The following is a 22,480-nucleotide window of genomic DNA, read 5'->3' as shown; positions in this document are numbered from 1 at the left end:
TCCTAGCGACTCGCTTGATGTCTTCTATCCATCTCGTTGGGGGGCAACGCTGAATTTACCAGTGCGGGGTCGCCATTCCAGCACCTTGGAACCCCAACGCCCATCGGTCCTCCGAGCTATGTGCCTCGCCCATTTCCACTTCAGCTTTGCGACTCGCTGAGCTATGTCGGTAACTATGGTTCTTCTACGGATCTCCTCATTCCTGATTTGATCCTTCTTATGAGGCCCATAGTTAACTTAAATTACTTTAAATGTTGATTACAGTGACTTTAGATAGATTAAATAGGCTGTCAATGTTTGACGTCTAAAAAAATCACTTACTATTTGACGTATCTAAAATAAGTTTGATAATTTTAACTGGGACGTCAAAAATCTTAAATAAAGTAATTTATGTTTTACTTTATACGATGGTCTATATGGGTGGGTATTAAGCCGCATTATGCAGTGGCATATGATGATTACCTCAAGCATACAGTCGGTGGACGTGCAGCATTGCAATAAGTGGGCTTAGAATGGTTTAGTCCTTGATATTACCGTGCCGATCACATTCCGTCGGCATATGTCACTCTTCCGATGCAGTGAATTAGTGACATCTCCGGGTTTCTGAAACCCTAGTTATTTATTGTTAAATTTAATTTCAAAACCCAAATTCACTTATTACAAGTAGCTGTGTCTTACTCTATAAGCATATTTAAACGTCAAATATGTCTGTTTGTAGAGTCTCACTGGTTCGAAAGGCCTAGAAGATTTCAACTTCAATAATTTGCACATTAATGAATTTGGAATCTTCTAGGTAGAGGCTGCCTTTAATTAACATTCCTTTTCGATCCCGGAAAAGATGAATGACAAGCCGGATGCTTGCAAGCAACCTTGTCACCAGATAAAAGTGTTGTTCTTTTAAAATATCTCTGGTGCGGTGTTAACTGTTGCCTTACCGTTGCCGTTGCCGGATTAGGGAGGCCTTAATGGTACTATATTTTGCATAGTATTCGACTGGCGCTTTGTTGTTAGTAAATTGTCAAGCGGCTTCCATTTTCAAAATGTTTAAACGGCCCAATCAAAGTCGACTTGTTCTCATTAAGATCAACGTTTGTTGACCGTTGATCATTCTTTCGATAACTGGGGGATGCTACAAAAAATATAGGTCACAGATGAGGTAAACTACATTTTTAAAGATGACATTCATTAGTAATTTACTGTTGGTTGCAAATTAAACCTTGACATAAGAAACTGAGCACGCTTGATAAACCAATGTCGCACTACGAAATATATTATGTGAGTCACACATAAAGCACTTCTTTTTACGCCTTTCGTTGCCTGGAAGTTAATACAGGGTAACCAGTGGCGTGCACATGGTTTTTCACCAGGGTATGCATAATATATTTACGTGTTATACAAAAAAATAAGGTAAGCAGTACTTCGTGCATGTATGAAAAATTTAGACTCAGAGGGAGTGTAAATTATAAAGCCCCAAAATATTATTATATATATTTGTACAAAAGTATATATATACATATATATATATATATATACTGGCAGACCCAAGCGCCATCTGTCGGGCTGATTTGTGAATCAAACCAATCAGCACCAGGGTGCCACCCAAAAGCATACCAAAAAAATCGTTCAAATCGGTCCAGCCGTTTAGGAGAATTTCAGTGACATACACACGCATACAAGAAATACATATATATAGATATATAATATTATAAACGTAAAAGTGTTGATGTTTGTTACTCAGTCACGAAAAACGGCCTAACGGATTTGGATTAAGTTTGGCATGCATGTTGCCTTTGACAAGGAAAGGAACATACACTACCTTTTATCCCGAATCCTAGAGTAGTTCCCGAGGGAACTGAGAAAATTGTAAATTATTAACGAGAGAGAAGCTAGTAGATTATAAATATAAGTGTAAACATAATCTTTGACGGAAGTAGAGCTTTTTGTGGCAGAGTTTGTCCGGGAAAGCAATACTACCGTGCTTATTTGTGCCACTAAGCAATGCTCTGTTCCGGTCTAAATGACGTGGTTGCCAGTGTAGTCCAGGCACATGGGGCTTAACACCTACTCCTCAAGTTGATGGACGTTACAAGACCTTGCATGCCCTATGAAGTGCTCTATTTATACTATCAGGTAGGCCCTATGCTCAGTCCTTCTTTTATTTAAAAAAAAACCTCTCTAATCAGAGATATAGTATAAGAATATAAGTATAGTGTGGACTAGAAAATACGCAATACGCGAATATATATTTGCACTGTCCCAAATGTGACAAAATTATACTATGACCATAAAATATTTTGTTTGGAATTAACATAAACATAATCTTTGTTAATGTTATATAAAATTAACTATTTACGTTGATAAGGTCATAACATCGAATTTGATTTGTATCAAGATTACATTTCCTGGATAGGATTTATGAGATTTTATTTAAATAAATTTGATGTAAATGTCAATCATGCCCATCTTGTAAATGGAAAAGGTCAATTATCAAAATTAAGCTTAATTTGCTATACTCCGCGAAAAGCAGGAGAATCTGTGTGGTGTAATTTATAATTTCTTCAATCCTTATACTCCACACCACACAGATCCTCGGCAATACACCCTCTACGCACGTTAGATGTAGACTTAACAATTATTCATTGTAAAGTCAACATCTCCTGATGATGCTCCGGTTTCGGAGCGAAACGTGCGATTACACCACACAGATTCTCCTGCTTTTCGCGGAGTATAGCAAATTAAGCTTAATTTTGATAATATATCATGGATTTCCGCAAAGTAACGCCTGCTTCTATACAATATTTGGAAAAGGTCAAGTAAACGTTAAGATTACTGGTACAACGGTGAGCGCTGTGTATTAGGTTCCTAACTCCAACCTAATCACAGCGTTCGTCGTTGCGTTGTCCCGGGGTCGATTCCCGGCAGGGGGTAATAATGGTATTTATAAATTTAGATTTTTCTCTAGTCTGGTCTGGCGGAAGGCTTCGGCCGTGGCACGTCTTTGTCTTGTTTGTGGTAGTAACCACCCTACCGACAAAGACGTGCCGCTAAGCGATTTAGTGTTCCGTTGCGATGTCACGTATAAACTGATTAGGGGTATGACTACCATACTCTCTAAAAGGTAAGCCCGCTACCATCTTAGCATCTGCATCATCACTTAGAACCAGGTGGGATTGTAGTGCTAGCTTGTAGTGGAATTTAAAAAAAAAACCTAGTGCCATGATGCATCAGAAGGCCAGAATAAATCATACAGAAGTTACAAAAACGGCCATCAACAGTTACAATCGGTGACGGCCGATTGTTTGTGTGATGAACATGAATGTTTTTCAGTGTCTGGGTGTTTATATATATCATCGTGCATCTGAATTTTACAAACAACAACTTTGCAAATGTAGTGAATGGTAAAGTATTTTAAAAATACTAAAATTATAATGAAGGAAGTTAAACATTCTGTTGTCCAAATACGAGCGCACGACCTTTATGTCCTTAATTGGAAACTTTTAAGGCTGCCAACTTCCTGGCACAGTTCTGGTATATTAATACATTGGTCATTGGCACACAATGTGTCACACTGCACTACTTGCATATTATTCAACACGAGTTTCAAAACAAAGCCATTGTCTATGGAATTTGGTATTAAACTTTAACTAGGGCGATGCGAGCGTTCTATGGGACCATACGGTATTTTCCAAAACTTTTATACCTATTACCTATATTTAAATATATTCTCAGATAATAATGGGACTAAAATGAATAATGTAAAAAATAATGAGACCGGCATATAATGAGTCCAAACGTCGTTTTACGTCGCAAAAACGGTGGACGAATGTTGTACCTAATGTCAAATCTTTTTACATGTTTTAATATTCTCCAATAATAAAAGGACTTTACCGAAAAAAATAGATATTTTAGTTCCAGATAAATAGCTTCGCGGCACGTCTTTGTCGGTAGTGTAGTAACCAGCCACAACCGAAGCCTTCCGGCCCAGTCCAAAGAAAATTCAGGAATTATAAATTCCATAGTTGCACCTGTTATTGTTTAAGATTATGACGAAATTATTACCACAATCTAATTTAGACTTCATAATAAAATAAAATATCAGCCATGCGCAACTCAGTAATAAAAAAAAAGAACACGGATTTTTTTCCAAAAAAAAAAAATACTTAAAAGAAAATATGTTGCTTGACCACTGTTACTGCATAACCAAAGAACAAATAAAAGTATTTATTGCGTAACACAGACTTATTGCTCTGTTTAGAACGGAGGTTCCTAGTAGCAATACTAACATGATTGCATAACCTGCGGCTAATCTATGAGCTATGCAAAATGCGGACGCGACGTCGTCTGCATGCGTTGCATATTGATCGCATGATAAATGAACTTCGTAGTACAGGAAGCTGTGTAGTGGCCTAAGTGCGGTAGAATGCATTTTTTACTTGACTACGGACTTCTTCTTCTTTAGGTGCCTCTCCAACTAGTGAAGGTTGGCGGTCAGTTTTCGATAATTTTCCTTTTCTCTCGCGAGGCTGGGCGGCACTCGCGATCCCAGTCCACTTCCTAATATTGCGCAACTAAGACTTCCTCTTTCGACCGATGCGTCTCTTTCCAGCAACTTTGCCCATCATTATCAGTTGCAGTAGCCTGTATCTATCATACCGAAGCACATGCCCTAGATAAGCAACTTTTTTCTTTTTGACGGTCTTCCAAAGTTCGCGCTGACAACCAACTCGTCGCAAGACTTCCTCATTGGTAACCTTTTGAGTCCAACTAATTTTCAGCATGCGTCGATAGGCCCACATCTCGAATGCTTCTAGACGTTTCCTGAGATCCTCTTTGATGGTCCAGCATTGTTAATTTGTTACGTAGGCCATACGTAACAAATTAACAATGTAGAAGGCGTTTTCGTAATGCGATGTTTAGGCGGCGGCTAGTGAGCACTTTTTTCATGCTTTGAAAAGCACTACGGGCGACTTCTATCCGGGTTTTAATTTCTGTTTCACTGTCCCATTTTTCAGTCAGCCAAGCGCCTAGATTTATACCTCTGCACTCTCTCCAATACTTGGCTAGCCACTCTAATTGTTGGACCCAAATTTGCATGATTTGACTACGGACGTTTGAGTCTATTTAACTTTTACATAATCAAATTGACTTAGCTGCTGGCCTGCCTGCCAACATACCACATAGTTATGTGCGTAGGAGTGCCGAAATTATGAGGTTCGTACCAGGGCTTGAACTCGTTCCCCCGAAAGGTAGACCGAATTTCTGACCACCAGATTTGACGGCAGATTGCCGCAGTAGGCAGCGACCGTGCTTTCAGAGTCTAAGGCCGTGGGTTCGATTCCCACAACTGGAAAATGTTTGTGTGATAATCATGAATGTTTCAGTGTTTCTATGTATCTACTTATATAATAGGGATTTATGTAAGTTATTCGAAAAAACATTCAACAGTCATCTTAATACCTACCTATAACACAAGCTACGCTTACTTTGGGGCTAGACAGCGATATGTGTATTGTCCGTCCGTCTGTCAACATGCGTTATCTCATGAACCGCGATGGTTAGATAGTTGCATTTTTCACAAAAGATTTCTAATGCCGCTATAATAACAATTATAGAATATTTTTTAAGAGGCATGATACAACAGACATGATTTTTAGTTGTCATAGATATTGGTACAGAACCCTTTTTTCGCGACTTCATATAGCACTTGGCCGGTTCTTTTATAAAATAAAATCATTTGTGATTAACGTCAAAGTATAAGAATCTCGCAGGGTTTTTTTTGTTATCAGGGCAGGACTACGTCTGCCGGGCCCCTACTATTACTCAAAGATAAAACGTATATTACGATTTCAATCTACATAATAGAACAATTGCATAAAAATCGTGACAGTCTTTGTTATTCCCATGCACTTTGGAACTCTTCGCTACATAAATTGGTATCTAATAACACGTTGGGTCACACTAGTGGGTGTTATTTCCTTTCACTATTTACTCATTGAGTTTAGCAATTCGGAGTTAAAAAGTTGCAAAATCATAACATATACGCATATTTAAATAGCTTTGGGGCGTGGAGGAATGCAAGTATGGCACCTTGATCTAATATTCGTCACTTATCATCTAAACCTTTTGTATAAGATTTTCACGCTCGAAAACGTAGTCGTTTTCAAATATCGATATACTGTAACGTCAAAGTATAATGGACTTTGTTTTACACACTTTAGAGTCTTAAATTCTCTACTACTGATTTTTAATTTATCAACCTTCCGCCAAGAGCGCTAACTGTACAAGTGTGGACGAATTTAAATTTTAAAACGAGCACTTTAAGTTCCATTTTAACATTTTAGCTAAACCTGAGCCTTGGATTAAAATTAACAAACGCGTGACTGGTGTTGGCGTAAATGTAAAAAGGATGGGAATGGAAATGAATGGGGGAATGTTGTGATTGGACAATTCAAAACTAACTTAACATCTAAATAGATAAATAAATCGATATACTACGACAATGCACACATCGCCGAATCGCCAAATTCTTGAACAAGATTAAGATATATAAATTGTAACGTAACTTTGTATAGGTATTGTAACGGATGAGACCTCTTCACACCACAGATTAAAGATAGACAGTTAATTGTCATAGTCAAGCCGCCATGTTGTCGTGACCACCATGGTGCCAAAAATGCCATCATTATTTACTTTATCAATACAAAAATCAATAATCTTTAGCTATGGAACTTAGACATATTAAAGCTCTAATTTGCATATGATGTTTGACGAGTGATTTTTTTTAAACTATAAATTGCAAAATCTTTAATTTCTGCAAAATATAATGTTTTAGAAACAAAGTAGATCGTAAAGTAGTTTTTCAAAATTAGTCACTATGTCTATTTACAAGGAACATAAAGATGAATTCGTTATTGTCCTCGAACACAAGAAAAATCTGAACGGGCAATTAATTTGATGATTTTGATTTGATTGATAATTTTGTTCAATCTACCTCTATCTTTTGTTATATCAAAGAGATCTTCCAAACTCTCTGCGCACGTTTCGCTCCGCTACACCCCCAGGAGATGTTAAATAATTTTACAATATATTTAATAAGAGCCCTTTGGCTCTAAATTTAGTATCGAAATATAATGGTTCTAATGATTGTAAGAATGTATACTGATTTGTGAATAGAATCATCATCATAATCATCATCATCATATCAACCCATTAACGGCCCAAAGGCTACGTGGCACGGGTCTTCACCCACAACGAGAAGGGCCGTAGACCACCACGCTGGCCTAGTGCGTATTGTTCCACAAGCCGAGAACTAAACCAGGATGCAAAAACTATGGAGGGTAGAGGTAAGGAGAGTCATCTTATATGGGAGAAAAGTTGATAAAGTGTCCAGTTGTTGCGCTAAATAACAGTTCAAAAATCCTCCACAATGGCGCTGGTGGATGCACAGTGTATGGTATGAATGTAGCAATCGTAGATGAATTGAAGTATGCCGAGTTAAAAAATTTAATGTCATTATCGACTAAAGTAGTTAATTATTGAGAATTTCAACAACTTACGTTGTACAAAATATTGTGGTAAATATAACCTTACTTCCTTGTATCTCCATACTTCCTTGTTTATTTTTCAAGCCTACTCTAACAATATTTATATTTGGCGCTTCTTTTAAGAGTTACCCTGATGCAAATGTGGCGCCATCCTAATTTAATACATTTTGACGACACTTTTTCATATACACAGATGACTCTTCTTACCTCTACCCTCCATAGCAAAAACCTAAGACAAAAACTTAATCAAAAACACAGATTATGCGGGTTCTGTGTCACGGACTAACGTAGTGTTTAAAGACTCATTGGCATAGATCATAATTAAAATTTTTCTGTATGCGTTTATTGTTATTTAGACGGCCGATTGGCGCAGTGGGCAGCGACCCTGCTTTCTGAGTCCAAGGCCGTGGGTTCGATTACCACAACTGGAAAATGTTTGTGTAAAGAACATGAATGTTGTTCATTGTCTGGGTGTTATATGTACTTATATTATAAGTATTTATGTATATTATTCATAAAAATATTCATCAGTTATCTTAGTACCTTTATAGGTACTAAGATAACTGATGAATATTTTTACTTGTGTTATCACAAGCTACGCTTACTTTAGGACTAGATGGGGGTGTGTGTATTGTCGTAGTATATTTATTTATTTATTTATTAATTTGTATTTACGTTTCCCTCTGAAAACACAGATAATTTGAAAATGCAGACTCACCTCCTTTATCCTCTGTAAAAGAGGCTCAAGCCAGAGTACATTGCACTCCACGTGGGAGTCCAGGAAGGTGAGGACGGGCGCGGTGGCTGCGTCCGCCCCGCGCACTCTCGACCGCATGAGCCCTTCGCGTTTCGAGTTCCTTATCACTTGAACTTTGCGTATAGCGCGAAGGGCCGCGCCGTCTTCCGCTGCAACAAATATTAAAGTAAAATATAAAATTTAAAAAACATTCAATATAGAGTGCATTATTCTACTAGTCAAGCACTTTCATTTGATATCCATATTGGTTGCCATTTTGTGATCGGGGCTATTTTGGATTTAAATTTTGTCATAGTGCATGGAGTTTTACAAGTTAAGACCTTTCATTTTATACCTACCCATATTGAGCTTAAAAAAAAAAACTCGTATGCCATCACGCTAAACGGCATGACGATCTCTTCTGCCGTCATGCATCTCATATTAATATAACATAATATTCTTTTGTATTTATATTCTGTTATTATAAATTATCATTAGTATGTCTAATGGGAAGCGGTGAAAGGCCATTGGGTAGGACTTCGACTTCACTTTCGGTAGGCCGAGTACGAATCCCAGCACGCACCTCTAACTTTTCTAAGTACTAATTTGCGTTTTAAGCAAATAAAATATCACTTGCTTCAACGGTGCAGGAAAACATCGTGAGGATGCATGCCTGAGAGTTCTCCAAAGTGTGTGGAGTCCACCACTCCGCACTGGGCCATTGTGGTCGATTACGGCCTTAACCCCTCCTCAATGTGGGAGGAGGCCCATGCCCTATTGTGGGCCGGTAATGGGTTGATATGATGATGATGATGCTTAAAGTATTAAGGACAAAATTTCATTTATTTTACCAACGAAACTATTTTTATTTATTTCATCATAATCATTAAAAAATAAAAAGTTTATTTTGGTAAGAAACAAAGTGGTATCAATATATCGCTAAAGCCTTCTTTTAAGAGTAGTATTACTACCCCAGTGTCAGAAGACTCCGATCTTCCATTACAATTAAAAAAAACTTAACAAAATACATAAAAATGAAAGTAAGTAAACAAACAAAACAATAGATACAATGATCATTATATCAACCGGCCCACTACTGGGCACGGGTCTCCATTCAATAATAGGCCACCACGCTGGCCCAGTGCAGATTGGATGTATTTATTAAATACTAGCGTCTGCGTGGACGTCAGAATTGGGTCTAAAGCTTCGCTCGTTAACAATTTTGAATCTTACCACGTGAACTATTTGAGTGATCGGTATAGAAAGTACATCTCCTTTTCCATAGCATAGGTAACATGCATACCATATTTTAAAGCTTTCTAATCGCGGTTAAGCACGTACACAATTTTCAATTTTCCCCCGGGAACTGCTTAAGGAATCAGGATGACAGGTAGCCTATATTCTTTTCCATGTCAAAGGCTACATGCATGCCAAATTTCATCGAAATCCGTTTAGCCGTTTTTGCGTTACTGTGTAACAAACATCCACACTTTCGCATTTATAAAATTACTAGCGCTTGCCCGCGACTTCGTCTGCGTTTAATTTTGTTTTTTCTTGTGGCATTATATAGTTGCAGTTCTAAAAAAAATTAAAGTATTCGGTATCGCTAAGCCTTAAATGAGGGGTTTCCTACTGTCCGCGGAGGAGTTCTGTTCTCTAACTCCAACCACAGTAAGGGCAAAATTAAACACATATTATAATCTCCATAGTACAAAAATAATTATTTAAATCGGTTATAATTTGTCGGAGTTATGGTGTAAAATTGTCAAGCTCTTTCATCACCTCTCCCAAAGCAACCGAGCGTAATGTCGGGATAAAAAGTATCCTATATTACTTCTAACACTTCCAAGAATATATGTACAAAGTTCGGTTTTGCGGTTTAGTAGTTATTGCGTGAAAGCGTTACAAACAAACTTACATTGAAATTTATATTAGCAGGGATAGGGATATATAGTAGGATTTAAATTATAAGCTCTAACTAAGTAGGTAATGAAAGAAATCCTGTGGTTAACTACTAGCTATGCACTTGAAACTGGAGTCCATTATATACTATTAACCTTCACGTTTTAGTGCAAATCATCTACGGTATAAACATGGTCTACATGGCCTTTACTCAATTCCATATTTCCAACTAATAATACACGCAAAGTGAAATTAGTTTTGTACACCTATTGTTACAAATCACAATAGATGCGAATACAGTCCGCCACTCAATTATACAAGACTTAGAAATTATAATTATGCGTTTGTTATAAATACTCATTGTCTTTGAGTAAACTAACTTTTGCTCCCGGTCTCACACGCCTGAATGTAGGCCAAATATCTCGAGCGGATTGATTTCCATCAAACAACTTCATCATCGGGTTTCTCTCAGAATAAATTGGTTAGTTATGGTATATGGAATAAGTTATGGTTTCCTCAGGATGTTTACTTTAAATATAAACAAGTAATATTAAATTTCTTAAATTAAAAGTTTCACCTTTATTCCTCTAGTGAGCTTTGTGTAATAACAGAAAAATAAATAAAAAGAAAAACTATCCTAATAACATAGAAGCATAGAGTTTGCTGTTGAAGCTATTATTTTTTCGTGGTGATAAAAGTTTTTTAATAAAACTGACTTCACGAGCCACTTCAAAACTGTATTATACTGATAATGGCTCGACTTCAACACAATGCAATAATATAAACCTTCTCTTCTTAAATTCTGCAATTATTTAACGCCTGTCAATAATGTACCAATTAGTTTAAGGTTTCATGTAAACTAACGTCGCAACCGTGTCATTTAAAATTTATTTATTTTTGAAATCATCTTCATCATCATCACCACCACACATTACCAGCCCACCAGTGGCGTGCATAGAGGGTGCACATGGTATCCAGACGATATGAAATTAAGAAAATCTCCAGTACGAGTTATAATACACTACCAATCGATTTCGAAAACATGAATCTTAATATGTTTAAGGATAAATTAAGTAAAATGCTTCTCGAAAAATGTTATTATGATTTAAAAGAATATTTATTATAAACAAAAAAAAAATTAAATATAAATTATGGATCATTTATTTCGATTTGGTTATTTATTTACTGTAATTTTTAATTTTATCATGTGTTTGTAGTGTTTATTTTAATTTAATTTGACATTTAATTAAGGTTGATCTTTTTAATATCCTTGAACCGAATTTGCACACTATTAATTTAGTAGAATGTTATGCTCTCTAAACTAACTACGAGTATATTGTTTACCAACATCTTGATATTGTACAAACGTTCTTGCAAATAAATGATTATATCGTGGCACCATGTTTATTGTGTCAATTCTGTACCCTTACCAATATTCTAAATAAATGAATGAATGAAAAGTATAACGAAATAAAAAATTAAAAAGAAATAAAATAAAATAAAAATTATTATTATTAAAAAACTTAAGGATAGGCATTGTATGAGTTATAAAAAGCCTACCCTTAGGTATTTATATCTCGTACTGCGGACTTTCTTTATTTTATATGATCTGCATAACCTGGGCATACCCTCTATGCACGCAGCCCACTACGGGGCGCGATTTCCACGAACAGCTCTATTAATCTTGTATTTAATATAATATAGGAGGAGCCGAGGAATTTGTTTGTTTACTTGAACGCGATGATGTCAGGTCCGATTTGAAAGTCTTTCAGTGTTGGATAGCCCATTTATATATATAGAAATGGAACCCTCGTAGCTTTAGTTTTAAGTTTACCATTGTAGTTATCGCCATCACTACCCACTGCTATGTACACATTTTGTATATAATAACGCTATCAAACGCAAAAGTGCTATCTATGTGCCTATTTGAATAAAGAAATATTTGACTTTGACTTTGACTTTGAAAAAATATAGGCTATATATCATCACGCTAAGATCAATAGGAGCATGCACCAATGGAGAATGTTTCAAAATCGGGAGATTTTTTTCCCTTTTCAGAGCTTCGCAGCGAGCGCTGCGTAAACGATTAAAGTTTTGATTAAATCATGTATGACAAATTTGTTCTCCTTAAAGGTTCTAAAAAAAGTCTGTGACAGCATATTTCATCCCTTAAAAATCACATTTCGGGGAGACGAATAAATAAATTAAGCTTGCATTAAACGTCGCGAGGGACCGCTAGTACTGAGATAGAATTATTACACTGGAGTATTTCAGTTACGTCCATTTTAAATAACAATAACTTTTTTATTTTTAAATTAAATGATGTTTTGACTTAATTTTACTTTACTTTTGACTTTTATTTTAGTTAACTACAGACACACTTTTTGATTTATAACTCTGGTATAAAAAAAAAAACATACATTCAATTGTTGTATCAGTGGAGCTGTAAACAATGATGGAATACTGGTACTTTTATGGCTAGACTTGATTTCTCAGTGAGATCTAGCGTTTTCATTTATTACAATGCGCAAGCGCAGTAACTGCGTCGTGCTTAGCATTTTCAACTACGAATGATGACGTTCCGAGTTCGAATCCTGTGTCGGACTTGTAGTTTTTAGGTATTGACTTTTTCTACTCACATTTTTATTTTTTCATAATATAATTAACTACATTTAAAAAACTCCATATATAATGCGAAAGGTTGACATTTAAAAGTAAACTTTTTACTGAGCTTATATAGCTTAGACTTTCCGGTGAAGAAGTCTTTTCTTCATCATATCATCATAAAAATCCCATCAGATTAAATGCAGAAAACAACAGGCATGGAGGTCGGTGTTTTTATTATTTTAAAATCCTTTATATTCAGCTATCTGAAAATCCGCGGCATGCGTGTACTTAGGTACAATGCATGGCAAATGCTGAGCTGTACACCCTTTCTGTCTGGTGTTACACACAGACATTGTATGTTGTATACTATTGTTACTTATTATTATAAGATGTACTGTTTGTAACACTTAACATGAAATAAATGTTTTTTCTTTCTTATCGTTCTTTCTTTCTATCGTATCTTGGTACATCTGTCTTTTTTACTCAAAAATCATATGATCGCCATTATCATCAGCACATTACCGGCCCACTATAATCCACGGGTCTCCTCTTAAAATGAAAAGGGCCTACTAGGCTATCAGCGCTATTGAAATAAAATAAATAAATAAATATACTACGACAATACACACAAAACTTTCATGTTCATCACACAAACATTTTCCAGTCGTGGGAATCGAACCCACGGCCTTTGACTCAGAAAGCAGGGTCGCTGCAAACTGCGCCGATTGAATTTCTACTAAGCTTCGTGTCTTCTCGTTAAGAAATTAAAATATCACTTGCTTTAACAGTGAAGGAAAACATCGTGAGGAAACTTGCGTTTCTGAGAGTTATGTTCTTAAAGGTGTGGATTACTTACTACGGCCTTAACCCCTACTCACAGTGGGAAGATACCCGTGCGCTGTGGTGGATCAGTAATGAGTTGATATGATGAAGCTTCGCGTCAGAATTGTCTAAGATTTATTGGCAGTTGTGAACCACGGTCGCCAATTTATATAAACCATCTATCGATTAGGATTTGGAAATATAGTAAAATCCGTTTAATTTGTAGGCGTGATAAAAAATTTAATTCATTAAAATACATAATGGTATTCAATAAACGTTCTTTATTCAAATATGCCTATCACCATTTCAAAGTAGAGCGCATGGGAACATATTAATTGCTTTAACGGTGTAGGAAAACATCGCGAGGAAATAATGTTCAATGTGTGTGGAGTCCACCAATCCGCACTGGGCCAGCGTGGTGGACTACGGCTTTAATCCCTTCTCATTGTAGGAACCCTTGCCCTGTAGCAGACCGGTAATAGGTTGATATGATAAATGATCTAGGTTATGAATAGAAGTGAGTTTCAAAATTACTTACGATTATCACTAAAGTCGTCTACTAAAATTATTTCTTTGATCAAGTTTTCCGGACTCCGGTTCAGGACACTGAAATAGGAAACAAATATATTGTAATAATTGAATTGTATTATAAAATTTGTATATTTATATATATATATAAAGTTAAGAATACAATTAACCGTCCACCGTTTTGTTTGATACCCATATTAAGGGTATAGAAATATGTAATCCACCATTTTGTTGCGGCGACTATCTCGGACAGATTTTTATCAAACATAGCTAAGAACACTCCCGACTAATTCACCTTTCAAACAAAAAAAAACCAAAATCGGTTCATCTGTCAAAGTCAAAGTCAAAGTCAAAAATATCTGTTTAGCAATAACGATGCCACAGAGAGATACGCACACACACAGACACAGACAACCTTTCATTGTCTATAACCTCCTGTCGTTTTTGTGTCGGATGAATTTAAAACTGATATAAAATAAAATTCGCAGGTAACTATGTATTTCATTTCTATACAGCTGTCAAATTTGTAATTGGAACTTTTTGATAAGTAAATAGCTAAAGGTCTGTATTACCTGACAATGGTGCGCAGGAGTGTCGAGCGAGCTTCATTATGAAATGTTATTATCACACTTGTTTGAGGTAGATCTTCATCGTACTTCTTTAGGCGGCACCTGCACATAGAACAAGTTGGTGAGTCCTCAGCGTAAGTTACAAACTAAGTTGGACGTTTTTCTCAAATATTATACTAGCTGCTGCCCGAGTCCGAGTTTATTGTTACGAATTAATTCGGAATTCATAAAAATCCGTATATTATATCCGAGAGGCTAAATATCGATAAAGCCGCCTTTTGTATCCTACTACTTGAAGGTATAAATCAATAAAAAAAAACAAAAATCCTTTAATAATGTTAAAGATGACTTAAACGATAAAAAAGCTTGGGTGTGAATTGCACTAACTTTATAGCTAAATATTAAGTAAAAAAAAATATACCCGGCTAAGTTTGTTGTGGACTCTTCTTAGACCAGGGCGCGTTTGGAACCCTCGTAGCTTTAGGTTTAAGTTAACGACCGAAGTTATCACCATCCCCTTACAATTATGTAAACATAAATGTATGAACGTGTTAGGAAATAGGGAATTACAGCACTTTATCTATGATAAACCCGATGATTATATTAAATATATCAACAAATAATAGTTTGTATACTCATTGATAATGTATTGAAAATAGAATAATGGACTTTAGTAAACTGTCAAATAAAAGTATAGGATCTATGGCGGGAGACGCGAGTTTGACAAGTTAGATTGGCGGCAAAGAAAAGTGAGGACGGATTTAAAAATGAATTAATAGAGAAAAGGAGATTAAGTAAAGTATTGTGGATAGAACGTTACAAATTGGGTTGAGATGATTTATAATGGAAACGATACACTTAAAGAAATATTGTTGTGGCGAAACAAGTCGTATGTACTGGTGATGGAGTTGTTAAAAGTTGTTGGTACTATGGTTGTACCTGATGTTGCATTAGATAAGTATATCTCATCCTTTGGTTTATTTAGGTATCATATATGGAGCCCTAGCATAACTTTATACCGACAGTTTATGTAGCAGAGGTTGCTCTATACAAACAATTTGCTTCAAAAGTCCTGATGTTATAAGTGATCCTAGTAGTTATGTTTGACCTGTCTTATATGTCTTGTATCAAAGGGCCTAGCGTTATAACATATGATAATGTTGTAATTGTGTTTATAAGTTGTTTTAATTGATTGAATAAAAGAGCAACGGTAGAGTTTCTTGCCAGTGGTCTTCTCTGCCGAAGACAGCATTCCGAACTGGTTGTAGAGTCATTTGAAGGTAACAAGTAATATGAATTATAGAGAAGCTTAATATACAGTATTAGAGTCAGTCCAGTTCTTTTATTTCACTCCTTGGGAAGTCAGGTTTATAGAGTACAGACCCACAACAGTGCTCTAAAGCAGGTTGGTGGGCTTTAAAGATTTCTTTTATAAAATGAATACTTTAATAGGAAGGAAGAATAATAGTCATGAGAATAAATGATTACTGCTAAGAAACTAGGTATTTAGCTTCAATAATACGGTTAATTAATGAAAGATTAAGTGCCATCCTGAACATTGTGGGTATTATAGTGAATATCTGAATACCTGGGCCTTCCATTTTTTATATTTTTTTAGCATCAGAAGTGGGATCCTATTCATGTCCAATTTATGCCTTTCTCTAATGCAGATTTACTTTTTTTAGAACCATCCCGTCAAATGTGGACATAGTAAAGAGTTTGATGTTTATGATGATGCCTCAACTTTTTGCTGCTATGTGCTGAAACAGAAACACTCTGGAGACAAAGCACCATGCTTGTTGAAATTCTATATAAGGATATGTGGTCCGGGGAACCAATTGATGTGATATTTTTATTTTTTATTTTTGTTGTTTCTACTTTGCAAAGATAGTACTTATTATTTGAAACTGGTATGGCCTAGTGGCTCTTTTTTTACTTGGAGTCTAAAATAGATTTGATTTATATTTGTTTTGTTTGTTATAAACCAACTAGTCAAGTTAGCCAAACAGAATGTGTGATAAGTTTGATTAATTTGAATTATCAAGTTTTATTTAATTAATCAGGTTAGCCAAATGGAATTTGTGCTAAGTTTTATTTTATTAGACTGTCCAGGTTAAAATAATTTAACTGGTCAGGTTAGCCGAACGGAATGTGTAATAGATTTTTCTTTTGATTCTTATTTATTACATACAAGATTTCAAGTTTATATTGAGCAACTAGTCAGGTTAGCCAAGCTGTTAACTTTTATTTAGGAACTTTTCTATGTACTTCGAGATCGAAGTACTTGTCAGGAAAGCCGAGATAGGAGAGATTATGTAAATTATTCAGAACATATCAAAGAATACACAAAACAAAACAAAACAAAACAAAAAAAAAAAAAATTTGTTGGTAGAATAGAATAGAATATGATTATGTATCAGAACAATACATATAGGGAAAATTACTATTGAATAGCTAAATAAAATAGTTTAGTTTCTATGTTGGGTTGTGTGAAGAAAAGAATTAGGAGTCAGCTTAAATGTTGTGGGTTAGGTTAGGTCAGTGATCTTTAAGTATGATGTTGAGAGAAGTTTTTAAAAATGATATAAATAAAATACAATTATAAACTAAATTAATGTTGCTGCTGCAAAGGAAAATATATTAGTTGCATTATAAATAATTATATTATACTTAGGTCTACAGTTGTTTAAATTTTCAATTTCTATTTGAAATTTTAATAGTCCTTGTATGATAAATGATTCTGTTAAACGGGTGATTTTATTGATGTTTAGATTGAAATAATCTTTGAATATTAGAAATAACAATTAAACATAAACCTTGGCTTTTTTGATGATATGATAAAAAAAAAGAGGTAAACCCTCCATAATAGAAATAATTCCATCTTAGCGTTTTTATTTTAATTTATTTATATTTATTATATATATTACTTGACTTGGACAGTGAAAAGAATATGAATATCACCAGTGGGTGATGATTATGTTGATATCATCAGTAGGAGTTGGTGTTTTGGTATTGGCTAAGTAAGTCATGCGTCAGGTTCTTGCCCACAGCTGATTTAGCTTCAGTGTTTGTGAGTAAGGAGCTGTTGAGACTTGTATTGCACATTGTTCGAATTGCCTTGGCATATTTAGACTGTACCTATTGCATCTGTGACGAAATGAGACTAACAATGCAAATAACAGAATTGAGGAGAAATACAATTATGTGTATATTTTGATAAAGTTTGACTGGAGGCAAATGGATAAATTGTTTGAGATTTATATTGAGATGGAAATATTTGGATTGTGATTGTACATGTTAAAATGTACAAGATAATGAAAATGAGTATTTTTGATTTACATTGTTGAAAATTAATCATTTTTTTTACTTTGATAGAAGTATTACATTGTTATAATTTGTTAAATGGTGTGGAATTTTGATGAAAATTTTTTTTGGTCTCTTTCACTTTAATTTTAAAATGTTATGATTATGCCTATCTTTTGATAAAATATTGTTTACAGTTTATTGATAAAAGTGTATACAGAATGTAACTGATTTGATGATTTTTTATGCTTATATACCATGAACTAATTTTATAGAGGTGTACATAAGATGATGTACTTATAAGGATGTTCTTTGAACCTAAAGACTTATGATACAATACATATACCTAAAAAGAATAACCCTATGTACTTCGAGAACGAAGTACTTGTCAGAATGGCCGTGTTAGGAAATAGGGAATTACAGCACTTTATCTATGATAAACCCGATGATTATATTAAATATATCAACAAATAATAGTTTGTATACTCATTGATAATGTATTGAAAATAGAATAATGGACTTTAGTAAACTGTCAAATAAAAGTATAGGATCTATGGCGGGAGACGCGAGTTTGACAAGTTAGATTGGCGGCAAAGAAAAGTGAGGACGGATTTAAAAATGAATTAATAGAGAAAAGGAGATTAAGTAAAGTATTGTGGATAGAACGTTACAAATTGGGTTGAGATGATTTATAATGGAAACGATACACTTAAAGAAATATTGTTGTGGCGAAACAAGTCGTATGTACTGGTGATGGAGTTGTTAAAAGTTGTTGGTACTATGGTTGTACCTGATGTTGCATTAGATAAGTATATCTCATCCTTTGGTTTATTTAGGTATCATATATGGAGCCCTAGCATAACTTTATACCGACAGTTTATGTAGCAGAGGTTGCTCTATACAAACAATTTGCTTCAAAAGTCCTGATGTTATAAGTGATCCTAGTAGTTATGTTTGACCTGTCTTATATGTCTTGTATCAAAGGGCCTAGCGTTATAACATATGATAATGTTGTAATTGTGTTTATAAGTTGTTTTAATTGATTGAATAAAAGAGCAACGGTAGAGTTTCTTGCCAGTGGTCTTCTCTGCCGAAGACAGCATTCCGAACTGGTTGTAGAGTCATTTGAAGGTAACAAGTAATATGAATTATAGAGAAGCTTAATATACAGTATTAGAGTCAGTCCAGTTCTTTTATTTCACTCCTTGGGAAGTCAGGTTTATAGAGTACAGACCCACAACAGTGCTCTAAAGCAGGTTGGTGGGCTTTAAAGATTTCTTTTATAAAATGAATACTTTAATAGGAAGGAAGAATAATAGTCATGAGAATAAATGATTACTGCTAAGAAACTAGGTATTTAGCTTCAATAATACGGTTAATTAATGAAAGATTAAGTGCCATCCTGAACATTGTGGGTATTATAGTGAATATCTGAATACCTGGGCCTTCCATTTTTTATATTTTTTTAGCAAACGCATCATATGTGCCTGTGACAGGCCTATTATACTTTTTTTAAATAAAGCTATTGAGTCCAATTTTTTTTTAATTTTAATCTTTATATACTACTACAATACACATCGCCATCTAGCCCTAAAGTAAGGGTAACTTGTTTTATGGGTACTATTTAGCCCTTGAATATATATTTTATTTATAAATATATTACACATAAATACTTATAATATAATGGAAACACCCAGACACAGAAAAAAATTCATGTTCATCACACAAACATTTTCCAGTTGTGGGAAACGAACCCACGACCTTGGACTCAGAAAGCAGACGCTTAGAACCGATTTTTAAAATACCTCTGAGTGCGTTTTCTTAAAAACACCCATAAGGTTGTAGAATAGGGCAAACACGTATTACAAATTATACGCGGACGAAGAAGGCACTTCATCGACGATGTATCGAAATATTACCAACTTTGTAACTAATCGACAAAAAAATAGTTTTACATGAGATTTTTTATATCTATCTACCGATAACATGTTTAATATCTATTGCAGAATTATTTACGTAAAATAAAAAAAAATTAACAATTTTATAAATTTATAATGCATATAAAAATTTTCGGAACCGACAGGATTTGAACCTGCGACTCTCGGGCAATCGCGGCCTGAGGGCTGGCACCAATTAAGCTACGGCTCTCCTACCGTCGATGCCGAAATTAGTATATTCCTTTCACCTATTTTTATATGCATTATAAATTTATAAAATTGATAATTCCTCCAAGTGTAGGTAAAAACACTAATATAATAAAAATTATAAAAAAAAAACAAATCTTTTTTGTAGGTAATGGCTCGATATCATCCTAGAGATGGATATAGGATACTTTTAATGCAGGAATAACGTTAGGGAATAACGTCCCGGGGGTTTAAAAGCCTTTATTTGGTACCTATTTTCTACCACTCTTGAAGATTTCGTCTCGTAGGACTAGCATGTGTGCTAATTATCTCATATACTTCAGTACTATCAGTTACTCGTATACTTTCCGTAGCGATAGACGAGATAACGTGTAGACTAAATCCTCTCTTGGTGAGCATGCTAGCCCTACTGGAGACGGACATAAGATACTTTATAGGTAGCTACTACTCCACAGCATGCCAGCTTTGAGTGCCGTATGTTTCAACGAGAAAGAAATATGACTTAAGGAAATGAAAGCAATCTAACGCCTAAAAACTTTATACCCAGAATGCATACGAATAAGGATGAATGGGGAAAAGTTGCTTAATTGGTAAAGCTCATGATGAAAACTCGGGAAGATGACGAATGGGATAGGCAGAACACCGAAGCCTGAATTAAACAGCTGCCTTTCTGATGGAATACTTCGTGTAATACCGGAAAGTACAGTGGAGGATGGAGGAGGTTTTTCACCACCACTTCATAATTATTGGTAAAGTCGGGCATGCCAGTTACTGTTATCCATGAGGATTTTCCTCCTCCATATATATAAAAAAAAGGTAGCTAGCTAGTAGTAAATATTAACTTACATAGCCGTTCTAGTATCAGGCACTGCCCGATTGCTAGGTAAGCTATCCGAGGCTGCCTGGTTGAATCGATTCCGGACGTAGGGGTCAATGTCCTTCGACCCCCCCGCGACGTATCCGACCTCATCGAAGTACTTCCCCGTACTTCCGATCCCGTACTCTTCAGGAGAAGTGGGACTGCTTTCTGGCTCCTCGACATCTGCGTGCTGTTTGATGAGCCGGAGGGCTATATTTTCTTCCTGTAACAAGAGATATGAAGGTTTCAACAGGCGTTACTCTGCGCAAGGTCATACATAATGATGGGAGTGTTTAGCTTTGGCTGGTGGGAGGCTTTGACCGTGGCTTTATCACCCTACCGACAAATACTTGCCGCTAAGCGATTAAGCGTTGCGTTGCGTCCGGTGCGTTGTCTCGTGGTGAGGAAGACCCGCCAAATCACGCAATATTTGAGTGCATGGAGTTCGAAGAGGCGAGAAATAAATTCCGCGGAGATGGAGATCCTCTTACGAGGGTAAATTTAGTGCCCCAAATGTTGGAGAGTAGAGAAGGGTGCTGAATGCTTCAGAACATTATGCAAAAACGAGTAAAGGACGAATGGGATCGGCAAAAGGCAGACGAAGCCTGAGCAGACAGCCCCCTTTCTGAAGTCATGCGTATTGCGGTTCCGAGAAGGACGGTCGGGGTATGTAGGAGGTTTTAGTCCGTAGGTCGCGGAGTGTTGTACTCTCAGCGAAGTCGGGCATGTTACAGTATAAAAAACTAAAAAAAAAATACGTTTAAGCGTTCCGGTGCGATGTTTCGTAGTAACCGATTAGTGGTATGACTCCCATACTCCCTAATAGGTTAGCCAGCTACCAGTGGCGTGCACTTCATACATGCGCAAAAGCACTGCCTACCCTAAAATTGATATGTAACTCTTATAGGAGGAGAATTTTTGCCGTTTTATGCAATTTTCCTGCTGTATGCATACCCTGGTAACCTAGTGCACGTCACTGCCCGCTACCATCTTTGTCTGCATCATCACTTACTATCAGGTGATATTGCAGGGCAACCTTTGCCCTGTGAATTGAACTCTGGATCTCGTGGTTGTCCAAAATTATAACCACTAGGCTAAAGGGGCAGTTAATAAAGGTAGTAAATACGAAGGCCAACGGCCCCATACGTTTTTAGGATCGCGGCATGTGACTTTTGCCTTGACATTTGACACCCGACCCCGGACAATACTTTAATTATGTAAATAGACCAGCTTTGGGACAAGTTCGTATTTTGCGACAAACTGGTTTCTTCGTGCGACATGACTCGATATAGTCTGGTTAGTTAGAAATTGCCAATTATGCCAGCCTCTTTGATCTACGAATTTTATAATGTCTAATCTGGCGACCTCTTTGGCGCAGCGGTGAGCTCTGTGGTCCCAAGTTCAATCTCCAATCCCTGACATGGGCAATGTGGGAATAAATAATTTCTGAATTTTCACTTTTCGGG

General features: G+C 35.8%; 1 protein-coding gene across 1 annotated transcript in view; it reads right to left on the bottom strand.

Annotated features, from left to right (window-relative positions):
* Window positions 1-22,480, bottom strand: part of LOC120627695 (polypeptide N-acetylgalactosaminyltransferase 2) — a 110,967-nt gene that overhangs the window by 21,636 nt on the left and 66,851 nt on the right. The window contains exons 2-5 of the mRNA XM_039895718.1: window positions 21,002-21,237; window positions 14,712-14,810; window positions 14,150-14,217; window positions 8,263-8,450 (exon numbers count right to left, since the gene is read on the bottom strand). Of these exons, the coding sequence (XP_039751652.1) occupies window positions 8,263-8,450; window positions 14,150-14,217; window positions 14,712-14,810; window positions 21,002-21,237 (591 nt within the window). The remainder of the gene's footprint in view (window positions 1-8,262; window positions 8,451-14,149; window positions 14,218-14,711; window positions 14,811-21,001; window positions 21,238-22,480) is intronic.

The sequence above is a fragment of the Pararge aegeria genome, chromosome 11 (assembly GCF_905163445.1).
Source record: "Pararge aegeria chromosome 11, ilParAegt1.1, whole genome shotgun sequence".
In the NCBI taxonomy this organism is placed as follows: Eukaryota; Metazoa; Arthropoda; class Insecta; order Lepidoptera; family Nymphalidae; genus Pararge; species Pararge aegeria.
The sequence above is the reverse complement of the archived record's forward strand: the minus strand, read 5'-3'. Positions and strand labels throughout refer to the sequence as shown.